Source organism: Hypomesus nipponensis, chromosome 11 (genome assembly GCF_054491055.1).
Source record: "Hypomesus nipponensis isolate SF chromosome 11, ASM5449105v1, whole genome shotgun sequence".
NCBI classification, from domain to species: Eukaryota; Metazoa; Chordata; class Actinopteri; order Osmeriformes; family Osmeridae; genus Hypomesus; species Hypomesus nipponensis.
In genome coordinates this window covers 16540880-16559259 of record NC_140371.1, presented here as the reverse complement: position 1 = coordinate 16559259, position 18380 = coordinate 16540880, and the positions used below count along the sequence as shown (strand labels likewise).

The 18380-nt window shown below is 39.4% G+C and overlaps 2 protein-coding genes across 5 annotated transcripts; one reads left to right on the top strand and one right to left on the bottom strand.

Moving 5' to 3' along the window:
• Positions 1-252: 252 nt before the first annotated feature.
• mocos (molybdenum cofactor sulfurase) lies at positions 253-5703 on the bottom strand. 3 transcript variants are annotated; one of them, XM_084667297.1, is made up of 15 exons: positions 5356-5606; positions 5024-5113; positions 4742-4808; positions 3959-4609; positions 3791-3867; positions 3493-3692; positions 3208-3324; positions 2528-2926; positions 1732-1894; positions 1532-1619; positions 1317-1441; positions 1117-1210; positions 825-966; positions 635-739; positions 253-504 (listed from the first exon to the last, which is right to left on the bottom strand). In XM_084667297.1, the coding sequence occupies exons 1-15, from the start codon at positions 5495-5497 to the stop codon at positions 403-405; spliced, it is 2562 nt and encodes an 853-aa protein (XP_084523423.1). In that variant the 5' UTR covers positions 5498-5606; the 3' UTR covers positions 253-402. The 3 variants fall into 3 exon arrangements, 2 of the variants coding, with proteins under 2 accessions (XP_084523423.1, XP_084523424.1); XR_014724689.1 differs by having other exon boundaries at positions 375-504; positions 635-735; positions 5356-5660; XM_084667298.1 differs by lacking the exons at positions 253-504; positions 635-739; positions 825-966 and having other exon boundaries at positions 1120-1210; positions 1546-1619; positions 5356-5703.
• Positions 5704-7190: 1487 nt separating this feature from the next.
• LOC146268382 (poly(rC)-binding protein 3) lies at positions 7191-15175 on the top strand. Of its 2 annotated transcripts, none has more exons than XM_084709180.1 (14): positions 7191-7306; positions 8609-8651; positions 9345-9474; positions 9563-9586; positions 9673-9705; positions 9789-9905; positions 10001-10132; positions 10447-10575; positions 10699-10788; positions 11544-11585; positions 12049-12124; positions 12933-12985; positions 13142-13311; positions 14679-15175. In XM_084709180.1, the coding sequence occupies exons 3-14, from the start codon at positions 9397-9399 to the stop codon at positions 14713-14715; spliced, it is 981 nt and encodes a 326-aa protein (XP_084565306.1). In that variant the 5' UTR covers positions 7191-7306; positions 8609-8651; positions 9345-9396; the 3' UTR covers positions 14716-15175. The 2 variants fall into 2 exon arrangements, with proteins under 2 accessions (XP_084565306.1, XP_084565305.1); XM_084709179.1 differs by lacking the exon at positions 14679-15175 and adding an exon at positions 13684-14038.
• The last annotated feature ends 3205 nt before the right edge of the window (positions 15176-18380 follow it).

Sequence of the window (18380 nt, the reverse complement as noted above, 5' to 3'; positions counted from 1 at the left end):
TGGATGGAAGTTTAAGGTAGTCCTTTGTGATTTGAAGATCCTAGATATAACATGTACCGAGGCATTTTGGAGTCCACCTTTACACACATGCCACTGACAAAGGAACTACATTTAGGCTGTATTTCACCATTCGCATGGCATTACACGACTAAGCACACCTGAGTACGGTCAATTATAGCTAACTTTAAAAGGAAAGAACCACATGACACGTATGCTCTACTAATTTTCACATTAAAAGAGCATATTGTGGTATGACTGTAATCACTTGAAGGTTTATTAACATTAACAACTATGTAAAGTGTTATTAACATAAACAACACACAACAATTACAATACTGAAGTCAAACGCTGACAATAATGACACTACAAAAGTGTGGAAGAAAATATCGAATAATAATAACATTATTTTAACATTTCAGGCATTACAGAAGAACCAATAGTTAAAGTATAGGCTTCAGTGGGATTTTCCTGTGATTGATGGTTAAGGTAAACACCAAAGGTCACCTGAAGAGAATGAACAGTATGAGTTTATGGAACAAAATATTTATTGCAAAAAAAGACAAGTTATCAAAGTATGAGAAGGAATCATAGACAGAGAAAGAGATGTATTTGCGTCAACAGTGTTTTTTCTGACCTTTCCCTTGTGGTATGCAGAGAGAGACAGAAGAGGTTCCTTGGTCTTTGCACCTGTGTCTTGATTAACCCCAATCACCTGGCATCTGCCACATCGACCTGCTACCTTTAAGATAACCATAAGCATGGTCATTAGCATGTTTGTTGTTTATCAGTCACACAGGTCTGACCCAATTCAAAATAAATCCCACCTGAAATTGAGTGTTTCCAATAATCAAGTGTGACCAATCATCTTCTTCAAAGGGTTCTATCCCATCAATTACTAAATTGGCTCTGAAGCGACCAATGAGCTGCTGGATATTGATCGACGGATGGTCCTCAGTGCTATCCTGCCTGTACCACAGTGAAAACAAACCACATAACAAATAAACGAACTATTGCCAAATTAGTATACGTTATGATGCTTACCAAACTATGTATTAAACAGGTTTCTATTTTGATTAATGTCTGCCTTAACATAGGCTATTGAACTGATTTCTGTACCTGCTGGTGATATTTTTCAGAAGCAACTCAACACTGGCACGGTTGATCAATAAATACTGGGCTTCATTCACCAATGAGAGGGCAGAGGGCATGCCTAATAGCAGGGGCAGAAAGCCAAAATCATTTTCAAAATCAATTACATAGGACATAGGGGAATAACTGAACAGATATGTTTCTATAGACACAACAATTCAATGCACCTTGTTCAATGCCATTTTTCATGTCACGAATGACATCAGAACTTTGTCTAATGAGGCGACAAGGCTGTCCAAGGAACTCTGATAGCCATGATGCTGCCTCCTCGCCACAATCCACTGTCTTTACCCTTGGGTATAGGAATGATCAGTATAACTGCAATGACTTGAAAGTTGTACATTGTGATTGTAAATCTTGTACAATAAAAAGTCTAACTCACCTGTCACCACAGACCTTGCTTTGACAAACCTTATTTCTCTGGAGGGTCTCATTGGGGATATTCAAGGGAACAGAAATTGAATCCATTCCTTACAACCAAAAAACAACAACTTTTTTTTGTAAGACCATTGACACAGAAAATCTATCATTAGAATCCATCTTTGTTGCTAAAGCTTTGTAAAAAAGAATGTACCATCTAACCTGAGGCATGCAGGCGGAGTGTGTTTGAGGGAAGGTGAACTTGAGGATGAATAAGACATAAGCGTGCCTCCCTCTTCTGGCTCAGACACACTCCATTCCCATTCACCACCATCCATCCTCTGTCATAAAGCAGCCCCTGAGGTCCCATAGGCCAGTCACAGACCTGCAAATGATACACACAGCTCCATGACGACACAGCTAGGCCAATACACATTATTACTGTGCATTTTGGTCTCAATTGGGACCTGCCGTGCTAAGGTTTTAGGTCATTTTGTGGACATTACTTAGTTCTATATCTATAGCACAAAGCATCCAACTAGAGACAGTTAGAAGATGGTAGAGACTTAAAGTGTATATCGAGTTATAGTATTGTTATGGTACACTATATAAAGACCGAAGATGTACACTCTTGTACTCCACGTTAAGACTTGATTACCTCATGCTGTACATTAGAGGGAAATAAGTCCATGGAGAATACATTTGTACTTCTTGACTCTATTCTTTATTAGTAACCTAGAATGAAATGTTCAGTTTTTCATTATCTTTAACTTGTTCATTCATTTACAACTCTTTGAAAAATAATTGGACAGATAAAGTGTTAAGTCACTATCATTTGGTTACCAAACATTTGACAACTGTGGAAGAAAATGTCAGTGCAATAAGCAATTCTTGAAATACAATCTGAAGGATCTAGCAATCGGAAAGATGTGATTTTGAATGTTCCAGATAACTGTAATCTCCCTGGAAGATTTACAGACTGCCCAGAAAACAATACAGAGAAGAAAAACGTACAGACCTGAAATGCTGCACAGGATTTGATGGGATATATGTAAATGTTCACAAGAGTGTGGCCCTTCCCATGGGTCCTGGTGTCTTTGGTTGTGGCATTGTCTTCAAAAGTGTTTACCAAAGGTTCTGTAGTGACATGTATCGATCCTCTGTGAACATTTCCAACTTTCTCCTCAGTTGTTCTACTAATCAGATCTGGACTGGAGTTTTCTAAGGAAGTGGCTGATTTCAGTCTTTTCCATCTTTTTTGATCCACCTTTACAGGTTTCTCAACAAAGCAGTCTACCACAAACTTCAGGAATGTCTTGCAGTCTTGAAAGGTTGACATGTAGCCAAAGGAAACACGTACAGATCCTGTTGGTCGGCCATCCACTAGGTCTATGTTATCTCCACACACATGACCAACCTTGAAGTAAATAGCAGAAGCAGATAATAATAATCTATAAAATATATGAAATATTTTACAATGACTGGATTGGACACAACAGGATTGGACCCCCTTGTGGCCCCCCTAAATGTATGATTAGTTATAGTCATGGTCTATTGCCTGTTCATGCCTGCAATACAGTGAAGAAAACAATATGACCACAATCATGTTTATTGTAACTGGTCTCTCCAACAGTACACCGCCCCCCCCCCCCCCCGCTTAAAGTGAAAGGTACATAAAAGGTACACTTCATGACTCACTTGTAAGTTTTTCTTCACCTCTTGATCTGATGTACCAAGGAAAAGCTGACAGGCACCTATATTACAGAAGCAGCCTGTGCGCACATGGATGTTGAAAAGGCTCGCCAGCTTTTCCACCTGAACAGAATAAGATATAGGAGGAATGCATCAGAAAATTGAATGACATTTTTGTAAGCATTCATGTTTACTGTTACTAAATACAGTATTTGACTAAACTTGGTGATAATTCTGTATGTAAAATACAGTCTACTGCCACTGAATAAAAACAGAACCACTTGAATGAACCTGGGAGTATCCAATGGTATGTCCATGACAGTCAATCAAGTTGAAATTGAGGATTGGTCCTTGTGTGCTTGGATTCTCAAACTCGCTGGCAGTGTATATCTGAGCCACTGGTTTACCATTGTTATGATAAAGACAGGATAGCAACATGTAGGTATAGCGTGCTAAACCAAATGTGTGCATCTGGATCTTGTCCATGTCACCTGAAGCAGAATATTTAAAATAAAAAGGTTGCTGTTTAACTGTGTATTCACGATGACAAATCTAGTGAATAACGGGTCATGTTATGACTTTGCAATACCTGTAATTGTCTGCAGAGCATCAAATCCATGATTTAGAGAAATTATGTCCAGAAAAGATAAAGTGCCATCTTCAAACCTGTACCAAGAAAAAGTAAAATAGACTTAACCGTTTGTAAACATTTCCAACATCATAATGAAATAAATGTTTTACTTATCTAATTTGCTACCTGTCAGAAATGTTTGTTGTTTGCACGTAGTAATCATCGCCTGCCAGGTAGGCTGCAGCCGTCCCCCCTCCAAAGTAACCCTTCTTCAGAAAGGCTGCAGAATCATTCCTCACCAGCAGAGCCCCCAAACCAGTGGGGAAGCCAAACATTTTGTAGAAGGAGATGGGAATGAAGTCAGCAGAGTGCTCCTGCAAGTCCAACTGAGAGCAACTGACATAGGAGGCAGCATCCAGCAGGACAAACCACAAGCCCTGGTAGTCACTTGCTGGGTAGAGCTCCCTTGCCTTGATGCCTTTCACATAACTCAGTGGATACTTTCTGCCTGAGAAGTTGCTCTGAGCTGGATAACAAAAAAGATGTGGAGTCTGGCAACCATTGCCTTTATTCTGTGGCCCATCTTTGGCTCTCGTCTCCACTTCCTGCGGTGAGACAGGGAGAGTAACTACCCCCAGGGCTGAAGTCACTGCTCTGATGCCCACCACTGAGGTATGGTTGTCAGTCAGGTAGCAGAACTGACTCTTGCCCCCTGCCTCTGTTGTAGTAGGAGACCTCCAGGGAAAACTCTCAGCCACTAATTTGAGTGCAGCTGTACAGCCAGAAGTGAAAATCACTGAGTATTCCTCAGATGTGGTGTTGAAATGCTGCAATACCCTGAAATAAATTGAAAGTCTATTTTAGAAAAATGACATTGAAAATTAGTGTTCACTTCTTATTACTCATTACTTATCCTAGTTAGCTGAGACATTCAGTGTGAAGGTCTGCTATGTAAGGCAATAAAGATACCTGTCTCTGACACGCTCCACTGTATCATATGTTAGTCTGCTGCTGGGGTTTTGGCTGTGAGGGTTGCCTATGGGGGACAATGTAAAAGCCCAGAAGTAAACATTCTGTTAAATTAAAAGATCACATAGTGTCATAGGCTCTTGTCTGAAATGTTTACAAGGCTAGACACATATGTACACCTACTGAGTGACCTTGTGAACATATTTACAAGAGCAATTCACTAGTAGTAAGAGCTGAAATATATTTGCAATACAAAGGTAGGTTATTTTCACAGAGTCTTACCATACACATTTGTGGAGATATCCTGGCAGAAGTTTCTCACCAGCGATTCAGGATATAAAGTGGCCGCAGCGTGATCCAGGTAAGTTATTCCTGTCAAACATGGGATGGAATCATTTTACCAATGTCTATATTTTCAATAAGTGTAAAACGGCATCGTTATGTAAGAAACAGCGTTGTGATCATTGGCATACGATAATACAAAACGAGTCGGGAAACGATTCTCCTCCAATAAATATTTCGTAGCCGTTTGGTCCAACATGTTTTTTCAATCAAATTGGCCCATGTCGATAAGCAATGGGCTGAAGCAACAGTCGGCAACACCAGTAGTCTACCTTTAATCCTTCGGAAATCCTTTTGTAACACATCAGACAAGTTACTTGTGTAACCGTATTTCTTCCAGACTTCCTTGTAATTGTCAAACGTGCATAGTTTTGAAAAATCCAACTGTTTCTCCTGCATGTTGTTGTCATGCATGATGTATGGTGTTGAAGTGTTTCAGTGTTTTTGACAAAGTTCGAAGTCCACCCATAGGCCCACCTCTTTGGTGCTCACGAGTTGAAATGTATCGAAACGATTTACTTTGGGTTCCTCTTTTGAGAAGGACATGGATTCCTTATTTTAACAACCATCAACATTAAACAGGAAACATCGATCTGTCCGATTCTGAAGTGTGTAGGCTATTATCTCGAAGGATTTAACTTGTTTTAATCGAATTTAGAAACTCTACAGGAGGTTCGGTAGGGGGCAATAAAGGAATTAAGTTCCATAAACACAATATTAGTTGTTGCACAGCCAAACAGTCAGTGCTCCCAAGACTCACGCATTTGCCGTGAGACTAACGCATTCCAGCCATGTCTCACGTTGAGAAGTAAGGGATCACTTGTCCCACTATATAATGGACGAGGCGCAGGCATACTGACATGATACATGTCTCGATATACAGGGTGAAATGCCAATCAAAACACACACACACACACACGCACGCACGCACACACACACACACACACACACACACACACACACACACACTCCCGGGAGGGTATGGTTACCCAAAAGTTGCCAGGTATGTTAATCTCACGCCAAACTTTGTATAAAACTTGAGAGCCCTGACAGTAATAACTCCATATCACCAATTGCTAAACTAATGGAATTGACGTCTGAAGGTATGTGGCTATAATTCTATAAGATGGGTCTCTATGGGATATGAGGACATAGCTTCTCTAGATAGAAATAAATGGTAAATGTACTTAAAATGTCTGTCTTTGCATCAGCCACTCATGTAGCCCTATCCATATATCCTATGGTCTGTCTTATTTCAATACACCCACACAGCATAAAACTGCTATGAAGAGGGAGCCTGCAGCCTGTTTTCTATGTAGGAAGGTTAAGCACATAGTCTGAAAGAGACTGACATGAATCTAACAAAGGATGTTGTTGTCTCCTTGCAGTGAACAGTAATTAAATATGCCACTTATGCTTCGCTGATTCATTTCCCTTTACAATTTAAGATCTCAGTTGAATGCATCTCTGGTGCAGAGTGCTGTATTGTGTCCACTATGGCCTCATTACTGGGTGGAGGAGCTTGGCGTGGGGGTGGGGCAGAGGGGGGTCAAAGCACCCCATGAAGACATTGTGTCATTCCAAACACACTAACTAAACACTTCATTGTACACTTCTGCCCTCATTTTGTTGATGGACATGCCCAGTGGTCTTTTGAACTAAATACAAATTGACATGGAGGATTTATTTTTAGTACTAGTGCCACACGTAATCTAAAGAGTCTGAATGGTTAGCACGCTAATGGTACAAAAAACTGTCACAGATCGACCCCTTTGGGTTACCCACTGTAGTTGGCTTGTTTGGTTTTGTTGACCACAGAAAATAGACCTCCATAGCTTTCCTTAGTGGCTGTAACTAGCACTGTATCTGTACTGGCCAGTGTCCAGACGAAGAGACAGTTTGCCCTGCCCTCAGGCCTCTCCATCAAGCAGATCCCTCTACTGAAGACCGCCTCTCTTGTAGCACTGACAGGGAGAATTAGGCGAGGGATGCGGGTTCACTTGCCCTGTGTAGAGGCTTATCTTGGGCTAAGCTAGGGGACGGACTAATAGCAAAGCCAGCCTCACTCCAGCCTGTCTGAGGGCACAGGCAGCCATCTGTCCACTCTCTGTGCAATAACTGACAACAAAGGGGGCAAACATTTAACAAGGACTGTAAAATAGAGGACTATTCATTCTTGAGAGACAAGGGGAGAGACGAGGGACCATTTCACTGTAATAGAAGGTCAGTGTTTCATGCTAACTGTTTTTGTCACATTACAGGCCATCCAATCCTCAGGACTAACAGGATTATGGCTCTCAAGTGGCTGTGTTGCCCTTGGTAATATTGTGTCAGAAAAGACTGCTAAAGAGGTTTGCTTCAACACATTTTATATTTAATCAATGTTGTTTAATAACTTTCAAGTGGGGCTGAAATATCTCAGACCTTCACCTTAAGGCAGAGTGGTCTTGGTAGCTTGCTGACTTGAGTTGAAGTACACTTAAACCACTAGACTGAGCAATCAATGGTCAGATCATCATTGTGAATGTTGTTTAGTAGTTTTCCAAATTAACATAAATAGGAGAAAAATATATGGTTTGAAAAGTTGTTTCTGCTCAGTTGAATTAATTAAATTGCATTTGTAAAAGTCAAATCTGTTCGCAACCAGGGTTTTGTAAAATATGTATTTTTAGATACAGTGCCGTAATCTGCCTCTATTTTATGAAAGTAATTTGTTACTACTAGGCCCTTTGTTTATGAGATCACAAAACATAGTCTATTTAGGTAATTGTATACCTCTGAATGTTTGCTGCAATATTGTGTAATCCTTTTTTCAAAAACGTTAAACGTTAATGATCAAATTCCCTCTCATTGTTCACAAAACCAGGGTTACAAAAAAGAGCACGTGCACACTGAAATTATGTTCCATTTCATTGATCATGATTATTTAACATAATTTGGGGGGCTGGGGATGATTTTGGTTGCAGTTGCATGGGATGTTAAATTAGATCATCTGAATCTGAAATCATGGTGATGTTATATTCTGAAGTCTTGAGTGGGTGCTGACATGCTAGAGGTGACAGAAATGGGTCAAAAGGGTCTTAGCATTAAGCAAACCAATCCAGGCCTATAGGATTAGGCTTGTGATGTTTCTGTTTATTTGATGCATTTAGTGTAACCTTATCATGCCATAGAGAAAGGAAGACACTAGTGAGGCCTTCTATCCCATTGCTCGTCTACAACCTCAAGTCCCTAATACCATTGTCTGGATTAAGGTCTTCTAGTTTGTCTGGCATGGTCAACAGTGACTGGTTTACGTTGCTTGCTGTAAATAGACTTGAGCTTCTGGTCATTCTTGCTTTAAGTTGATAACCTTTAGAATGCACAACATTTGCTTGTAGGAAAATCAATATTGGTTATATAATTTTTTTCATATATATATATAAGAAAGTAATGATTGTATTGAGAAAAAGGCGCCACATTTTCTTTTATTGTGTCATTGTCTCAAACATTTGGTCCAGTGTGTTAATTTCACGTATTTTTTAGGTGTGGCATGGCGGCAGAGAGTTATCTTCCTCCATTAGTTGATGTAAGTAACTGAAAAAGTCAAAGTCATGCATCACGCTTTTTGTTGTTTACAAATATGTGCAGTGTGTAAAGCAAAATTACATGGTGAAGGAAGAGATGGAATTATGGATTATATAAAGGAAAAATCCCACATCAGGTCAAGGAATATAATCACTTTTGTATGTGTTGTGTTCAGAGAGATTCCACTATAGCTATTGCAATTATGACAAATTACGCTAAGTGAACAGTGAGACATTGTGCTCTCTCAGTGTGATATTAGCAAGCTCTTTTTAAAGAGGGTCACACAGATATCACTTGATCTAGGCCCGATGGGCACAAGCAGCTCCTTCAGTTGTTATCTGAAAGAGTCACAAGTTCAACTTAGCCAGAACTAATGAGGAAGTCCCATGTGTAGAGAACATTAGTGGTCATGCTGATTTTACACAGGTTACTGGAACATCTACAATGTTTTAGTACCACCAAGAGGTCTTTACCATGAAGATGGAACTATTTACTATACATGTATCTAGGAGCAATTGACAGTGTAGTCTGCAGAATTATTGTGATTGATTGTGATACTGACTACATATGCATAAAACAACTGATTAGCAGTGATTTTACATTGACCATTATGTATATGGGAAATTTGGGCATACAGTACATCTGTTTGATTATGGAATAATTGATTTAAATGGTTCAACGGTTGTGTTAACAGAGCGTTTAGTGTGAATCTTAGCAGTCTCAAGACCTTTGTTGGAAGTCTGAAGATGTCTGACAAGGAGGAAGTGTGCTCAGATGGAGGGTTAAATGTAACTCTCACATTACGACTCCTGATGCACGGCAAGGTAAATGCACACTTTGAAAAAAGCAACAATAATTCATACTTTGAAATGTTTTCTTTCCTTTCATCTTTTGTTGTTCTTTTGTTCACAGGAAGTGGGAAGCATTATTGGAAAGGTATATGGATTTTATTGTGCATAATCAATTGTATCTTTGTGCCATTATCTCTATCTCACATTGTGTATCTATTGAATTCCTTTCAGAAAGGGGAAACTGTCAAAAAGATGAGAGAGGACGTGAGTAATGTTACATCTGTCCTAAAAAATTGAATGATCCTGTCTTCATGCCGATGTCTGGTAAACTTGATATATGTTTTTAGAGTGGGGCCCGCATCAACATCTCAGAAGGTTCCTCTCCAGAGAGAATAGTCACCATCACTGGACCAACTGAAGGCCTCTTCAGAGCTTTCTCCATGATTGCAGAGAAGTTTGAGGAGGTAACCAGTGGCACTGGAATTTGATCTGAACACTTTTATGTTCATTCTCAGATCACAGTTTCACTCAATCGTTTAAATTTAAAAATATATTTCAGGATATTACAGCTGCAATGACTAACAGCACAGTAACGAGTAAGCCGCCAGTGACACTTCGCCTGGTGTTTCCAGGAAGTCAATGTGGCTCCTTAATAGGCAAAGGAGGTTCCAAGATCAAAGAGATTAGAGAGGTAGGTGTCATGTCTTCTGTATCATGTACTCAATGTTGTCATGTCTAATGTCGTCTTTTTTCAGCAAGTTGCCATGTGAGAGGTTCATGTTAGAGTCATAAACATGCAAACATGGGGAGCAGAATGTTTTTTATTAGCAGGGATTGAACATTAACTTGGTGTCTCTGTTGAGTGAATGGGAACTATTTATGTGTGCACGCCATCGACGTATGCACAGAGTTGAATTTGTCAATATCACAGACATCCCGTATGTTCAAGCAAATACATTCTTGTTGAAGGTCTTGTCTCTCTCGTCTTCCTCCAATGGTGTTCAGACCACAGGAGCCCAGGTGCAGGTGGCTGGGGACATGCTGCCAGACTCCACAGAAAGAGCTGTCACCATTTCAGGCACTCCTCCGGCTATTACACAGTGTGTGAGACACATCTGCTCTGTTATGCTGGAGGTAAGCATTTGAATCACTTTGAATGACATTTAATGGATTACTTCATTCTCAAATGTAAAACTATTGAGACCTACTTACATGAACAAGTACTTATATGACTATATTTTACCTTGCTTTTCCCAGTCACCACCCAAGGGAGCAACTATCCCATACCGTCCTAAGGCTCCACCGGGACAAAACCATGCAGTATTAGCACATCAACACTCCGCACCAGTGAGTACCAATTTAATTTAGCCACTGTTGGTTATTATTGTTGTCTCTCTAACAGTTACAACATTTTTGCATAATAATTAGCCACATTGAATTTTTTAGTCTTGATGATTTTGAGTGTAGATTTATCAAATTGATCCCAGATTTATGTCAGTAACTATTTTCACATCGATGTTTAACGACTCCACCACTAGAGGGAGATGAGAGCATTTCCAATAAAGAAACCTTTGTATAAGGTTGTAGGTAGCCAGGGGTGGTGGAACCGCTGTAGCAGACAGATGAAATACAAGTCTATAGCCTTGGGTCAGAACTTTTGAAATAGATGTGTAGACAAAAGCAGCATGAACAAGTGTTTCTTCCTGTCTAGCTGCCTCAATGGTCTTCGGTGCTAGACAACACAAATGGCCACAAACCCTTTCATGCTGTCATGTGAAATCCTCATGGACTGTAACCCTTTTCTCCCTTTGCCGTTGGCATGCTACATTATGACCTGTCACACATATGCTTACGCAATTGAACATTCTAGCCACGGCAACATTTTTACAGATGACCTTTATAAAAAATTTAGGTGGATCGAACCCATGGATCTAGATAAGAGCTATTTGAAAATGGGACATCATTGAATTATATTTTCAGTATGTCAACTAAGCACTAATGAAGATCATGGATTCTACAGTATATTGATTCAAGAGATAATGTGGCATATTTTGAAATTATAAAAAGGAATATACATTTTTGTAATCTGAATTGCTTTTCAGGCCTTTGCTTTTCAAGGACAGTATGCTTTCCCCCATCAAGATGTAAGTGTATTTGTCTGATCAAATGACTCCTATTCCTATGATCCTCTCCTGCCCTCCACCTTCCAAGCCACTACTTTGCCCTCAGTACACCCAATTCAGCAAGGATGAAACATTAACACAGCCCTAAACCATAGTATTTAATAATGACTAATATAGCAGCCTACTTTGTAACAACAACAAAAAATGCTGGCAAATATTTGTCCAGTAAAAAGAAACACACATTCCTTCTTACTTCCTACTTCTGATAATTTCACATGCACTTTTGACATAACACCTTCAGAAGCCAGCATTATTTTGAAGGAACATTTCCAATTATTTCCAAACATAACACAGAACCACACACGCGCACACTCTTTGAAACCTATCTTTGTGTTTGAATGATAGATGGGCTCTGTTTTGTAGTTGTCAGCTCCTTTGAAATAATCCATGATTGGCTAGTTCTAACTTCCTTCCTACCCTGCAGTTGACCAAGCTTCACCAGTTGGCTATGCAGCATATCCCCCTCCCTTCCCTTGGGCAGAGCAACCCTACCTTCCCTGGTACGTACCCAAGGCTCCCTGGGGAAGTCCATCTATCCCTCTGTTTGTCCTCCTGCTCTCATCACACCATCAAAAACACCTTTTTTGCTTCAGAGAGGAACCCCTTTCCTTTTAGTGTCTCCCATAATTTTGCTCCTTGTTTTTTCACATAACAACAGAACTGGATGAGACAATGTATAGAGACACAGAAACACATCCTTAAAGTATCCACCTCATATCTGGACCACTACACAATGAACACACATTTTTTTTAGTAGTGGCTCTTGTCCCGGGTTACTGAGTTTCTTTTCCCCCTAACCTTCTTTTCATACCCTCTCATTTCACTAAAACCTCCCCTTGACCTCTGCCATGTCTCGCCTGTGTCTCTGGCATCCTCCGCACCGTCCCTGAGCTCCAACCATTCCATGATCTCTGTCTGCCAACTAACAATGGGAAAGCTAATGACTTTGAGCAAACAGGCTGAATTGTGGTCTGGCCATGATGTATGAAGAGTACTTAGTGACATGATTTTAGGTTTGTGAAAAACCTTTCTGCTGTGGAATGAACATGTCAAATAATACATTAGCAGTTTGAAATGGTCTCTAAATTTGTGTAGACATTTTATTTCCAGTTTGTATGGCTTTTTAGACAATGTTTAAAATATGTAATTATATTATTATTCATGTCCATGTCTACATGTCAATTTACAATTTAGCCTTTTACTGTTACCAGGACTAGATGATGATGCTTTAGTATTTTTCAGTGCATGTCTTGAGTGCAAAAATGAACTATTTGTATATTAGTAACTATCTCATGTCTCTTTCTATAGGAATGGATGCCTCTGTCCCCACTAGTTCCCAAGAGCTGGCTATACCTAATGACGTATGTCTCTCTTAATCTGTATGAGAGTTTGCATCACAAATCACAGAAATTGAAACTGATTACTTATTTTGATGAACAAATCAAATGCTGCCATTAGATAAGAGTGATAAAGCTTATTCCATACATGTCCTTTACTTCTGCTGTCTCTCCCCCTAGTTCATTGGCTGCATTATTGGCAGACAGGGCAGTAAGATCAATGAGATTCGCCAAGTATCAGGAGCTCACATCAAAATAGCCAGCACCACTGATGGATCCCCCATGCGCCAAGTCACGATCACAGGCTCTCCAGCTAGCATCAGTGTGGCTCAGTACCTCATTAATGCCAGGTAAGACCCGCCCTATTACCCACAATAAGGTCATCCATGAATCCTCGGATCTGCAATGTTGGGCTCTTGTAGTCAATATTGAAGTGAACTAGAATGGTTCCGTTCAGGAACTGACATTCAGTTCCCTGACAGTCCACTGTTCCATTCTCATTACAGCATGAAATCCCCTTTTGTTTTATTGTCTGTGTTTTTTAACACATAACATTCCTACTTTGATTCTTGTTTTTTCCTTTCTCTCATTTCCCCCCATGTCTTGCCTGTTTTCTCTTCTCCATGGATACACTCTTTAACTTTGTTGCTCACCCTTATCTCACCCTATCCTCCCACCTCCAACCCTCTCCACAATGCTATCTTCCCTGTATTTGTTTGCAGCTTAGAGATGGCTAAATACACCATGCAGACTGCTTCCGCTGGCAACCCTGTTGACCTCAACATGAGCTTCTCTCAATCTGCTCCTACTGTCTCCACACCTACCTCTATGGCTGTCCTGGCTGCCTCCACCCAAGCCCCCAACACCATTAACGTCCACTCTCCCTCCACCCTACCGGCCATCCCCACCCCACAGCACTATGCTGTCCCTGTCTCCAGTCTGCTTGGCATGAAAACCCTCCCTGTGCTGGCAGTCCACCCAGCCTCTGGTCTACCGCAAGGTCTATCCCCTTACACCGCTAAGATCCAAACTGCTGGGATGAAAAAATCTGACCGCCAAAAGTTTGCGCCGTATTGATATACAAGCTTTCTTGGTCTTTGTATTGGCCATGTTTCAACTGCAAACACAACCCGATGTTTCATTTGTACTGATCTTGCAAGCACTGTCTAGAGAGACAGTCAGAAACAAATTGCATACTTACCGGCATATTAAGGTCAGTAGGGCAATGCTTTGTTACCTGCTACAGGTAAAATCTATGACCTGCATAATAAAGGGAAAAGCAGTTATATGTCAAGTCAAGCATTTTTCTTATATAGACATGAACATGTATGGCATGGCAGAGCACAGGGACTATAGAGGCTCATCAGCAGCATAATAACAAGCACAGCTGATCTTCTTTATGTGCCTGAATTGTGTCCCACTGAAGTTTACAAAAATAATTTTTCATGGAATTTCTAGCTCAAAACGTTTTCTTATATGAGCTGTACTGACAATTTACTCAAAGTACTTTTTATTTTGTATTGGTAAAAAATAGTTAACCAGTCATTTAGATTTTAGAAAATGCAGAAAGTGTCATGTTAAATTACACTTCTACCTTTCCAGGAACGTATTGATGCATTTTTCTGGTAAATTAGTAATTACTGTGAAGTTTACTTTAATGACAGTTGTTCCACTCCCTTGTTCCTCTGTCATATTTCCTCCTGTCCTTTCTCAATAGGCTCTCCTCAGTGGTAGCAGGCTTGGGTGTTCTGTAGTAGCGTTTCACAGTTGCAGTTCTGGCTGGAATACCCTAAAGCCACATGGATTCTTGTGGATTTGACTCTACACAATAATCATGTAGGGTTGGACTGGCCAAACTCGTGCAGCTGTTATTCTCTAAAATCCATATGATTTGAGTTGCTACAATGCTATTCATATTTTGATCTGCTTTCAATGTCTATGGTTGATGCAGAACAAATTCTAACAAATATATGTCTTTGTGTTTGTAGCCAGTGTCTACCCTTGGTTTTGGTAATGAGCTCTCCATATTTGTTACATTTTGTCATATGCAGAATTACCTTGGAATAAATAGAGCTTTTTATGATTACAAAGTGTTATTTTGTATTTGTTTTGCACTGCACAATTGAACAGTTTTGTAGTTTACAAAAATATAATAATTCAAATTATAATAGTACATTTTAGATGTATACTGTGTAGATACTCAACTTAAAAGGAGTCAGTATATTACATTGCATGGCATAGCCCATCTGTATTTAACCTACACTACACAGTATAATCAGGGTGCAAAAATATTTCAATCATCCTGTAATCCCCATCAATAATTTATTAGTTATGAAAATCAGTTTTTTTTTCTTCGTTTAAAAAACTAATCCAACATGACCATGATTTGAAGACTTGAATTCTGTGGATTTTAAACCTTGGACCCAACTAGCAATACTATGACAAGATATAGAAGGGAAAACAAAGGACACTTTCCATGTTCAATTTACTTGCGCTATGTGATATGTCCCTTAGCATAATTTATAAACAGACACGGGGATGGAATTACTGGGGTGGAACGTTTGTATCTCGTCTAACTTTTGTTGAAGGGGTCCAGTGTCTTCCTTAACATTACAGTGGTTCACAACGTCAGGGAAAATATTTTCTGACTTTACCTCTAACTTTCTATGAACTTAGTGTGACCTTCATTCAGTAAATATTCAACACAGGACATCCTTTAGAATTTCCTCACAAGTGCTACAGGAACCCATTGAGGCATGGCCCTCGCTAATGGCCAGATAGGTTGCTCCTACTCCTCTGCCCCTTGTCTCATACCCCACTGCTAGCTTGCTTCCTGCCTGCTGCATTTTAAATGCCCCTTTCCCCAGTAAAGCTTTATCGACATTGAAATTTCTTACTCACAGTCCAAACCCATAAAAGCACAAAGCTCTTTATGTACATGTCTAAAATACCAATAGTGGGACATTACCACATTAAGGTCTAAAATGCTGTTGGAGATAATCAATAGTTAATAGGGATGGGAACATAATGACAGTGAGAGGTTACATTTCAACCTGAGGGTTACTGTGGGGGAGTTACACTGCTCCATTTCTGCAGTGTGCCTTGAGCAGTTATTAGTTCACAGACTCTCGCTAATGTTACATTAATGATTTAATCTTTCAAGAGCAAAGGAAGTTGAGCAGAGATTTAAAATGTTAGGCTACTGAATAAAGTACCAAATTTAGATTTTAATTGACCTAGTTTTTGAATTATTTGACCAACACATTCACATGTTCAAGAGGTTTACACACAGACACAGCCTTGTTCTAAATCCCTGAACATTTGGCTGTACACTACTCAGATGTATGATGTTAGACTTTGTGCCTTTGACGAGGTTTACATCTGTAAAGATGCTGTTTGCACAAAAAACTACATTTTTTCTTATTCTAGAATATTAAAACATTATATTCTAACGAGCGAATGGTCGTCAACCATGTTCTCTTCACTACAGTACCTATTTGCTCCATCTAGTGGTCAAGTCGACGGTCGCATTTTCATTGATTCCTTGGATGTGACGTAGGGTTCAACAGTTTTTTTTCACCCTCCCTTACAATAAAGTCACAATATAGACAAGGAAAAGCGTTTGCTGCTTCGCTACTCAGTAGCATTCACCGAACGAGGTAGGTCCAAGTTACGGTAGATGCTTAGATCACCGGAGCTAGATCTACTTTATTGGAGATACGTGCCAGATATCCTACCAGTAGTGATAATTTGTTGCTCTCGTGGGCACCTTTCCTCCTTTTATGTGAGGCTCTTTTATTTGTCTTCTACATCAACCCAAACAGTCAACTAACGGATACCGGTACATTTGGAGGACCACAGGTACTGAATTATAAAGCTATCACGTAGTATTCCTGTTGTTTAACAACTTTATTTGAAAACTGAAAATGCGTTAAAAATTAAATGCATGTTCCTCAAATGTCAGACTAAATTAGAGCAGATCATCATCAAATCAGCCTAGATTAATTTACCGTTAGTAAACGGTAAATGAATCGCAACATGTAGTGTACTCATCAGGACAAGTCCTAGGGGTATTTCAGTAATGCATGATTTCATTGTGTAGCCTATAATATCTTACAAAAACATGTATGCTACAAAACATGTACACGTACAAAAGCTGTTGAGTTTCTTCTCACACTGTATATACGTTTTTTACGTTTAACATGTATTTCATGGAACTTATTAGCAAACATTTAAATGCATTTAAATAGATTCCTTACCAAATGCTGATATCCGTACTACAGTAGGCTATGTGTCAACGTCGCTACAGGTGCTGGCAATGTGAAATTAATCCCATACTCAAAGCACAAAGAAAAATACATCGGTATATTGCCGACTTGCAGTAATCTTGTAATTGCAATAGCAATGTAGCTCGTGCAAACACGTTTCCGTTCATCATCATTATCATCATCTCCGTAATCATCTCCATCATCAACATCTGAACTTGTTAATCACATTTTTATTTTGTATTTAAGTATAATTATGTGTGTTGATTGAGAGATCACATGTTGACTATTTACCTGCCAAGCATCTAATGCACCAATGTGCATTTCTATTAAAAGGCACAGTTTGCAGGATGTTGCCATGATAACCTAGTTTCAGTGCCTTTGGAAAGTTGGTAAAGTTGGCTGTTTTTACACAAAGTGCACATTTCACATGTTGGATACATAGACCTCAAATACAATATGAGTGTGTGTGTACGTATGGGTGGGGTGGGGGTGGGGGTAGGAGGGATGCTGGCTGTCATTAGAATGGCACACAGTATTTGTTGCCTGCAGGTGTTTGGGTTGCAACACATTTTACTTTTTGTTGATGATTTTGACACATTGACTTAATTGGAGAGTCTTATGTTTATGTGTCTGTTTGGATTATGGGTAATCAGATTTTATCAATGTCAGGGATACGATTCTATTCTAGACAGCCCAAAGCAATATTTATTCACTTCCTGGCAGCTTTAGAATATCTTGGAGATTATCATGGTCATTCTTATTTCTGTAATTGGATTTTATTGTTTCAAATAATTAATTTGTTCAAATAAATGGATACTCAAGTTAAGGATCATTAATTCAATGCTGTTTTAACTCTGTCAAACTAGCCACCACTGTCTAAACGGTTTCAGTTTCATCTTTCTTGATCTGCATTGTCACTAAATGAAGCTGGCTTCAGAGCGAAATGTTGATCTGCTCCTATGTCATCTGTATAAAGATTATTCATCCTGGTAAAAAAAAACACATTAAAAACATGTTCTTGTATCTTTTAGAAGATTATAAGCACATAGATAAAATACATGCATTTCACTCTGAGAATACATTATGTTTAGGGATCAACATTAAATTGTATAGTAAACGTAAGAAGTACATTGCTCATGTCATGAATTCAT

What these genes read in the sequence shown, in the direction of transcription:
- mocos (XM_084667297.1), bottom strand. Translation starts at nt 5,497, where the DNA reads ATGCATGACAACAACATGCAGGAGAAACAGTTGGATTTTTCAAAACTA. An exon ending in ACAACAAACATTTCTGACAG is followed by an intron (nt 3,868 to 3,958) that starts GTAGCAAATTAG and finishes TTCTTGGTACAG; the next exon opens with GTTTGAAGATGGCACTTTAT. An exon ending in AGCAAGGTCTGTGGTGACAG is followed by an intron (nt 1,442 to 1,531) that starts GTGAGTTAGACT and finishes CCTATACCCAAG; the next exon opens with GGTAAAGACAGTGGATTGTG.
- LOC146268382 (XM_084709179.1), top strand. Translation starts at nt 9,397, where the DNA reads ATGTCTGACAAGGAGGAAGTGTGCTCAGATGGAGGGTTAAATGTAACT. An exon ending in AGATCAAAGAGATTAGAGAG is followed by an intron (nt 10,133 to 10,446) that starts GTAGGTGTCATG and finishes AATGGTGTTCAG; the next exon opens with ACCACAGGAGCCCAGGTGCA. An exon ending in AGCTGGCTATACCTAATGAC is followed by an intron (nt 12,986 to 13,141) that starts GTATGTCTCTCT and finishes CTCTCCCCCTAG; the next exon opens with TTCATTGGCTGCATTATTGG.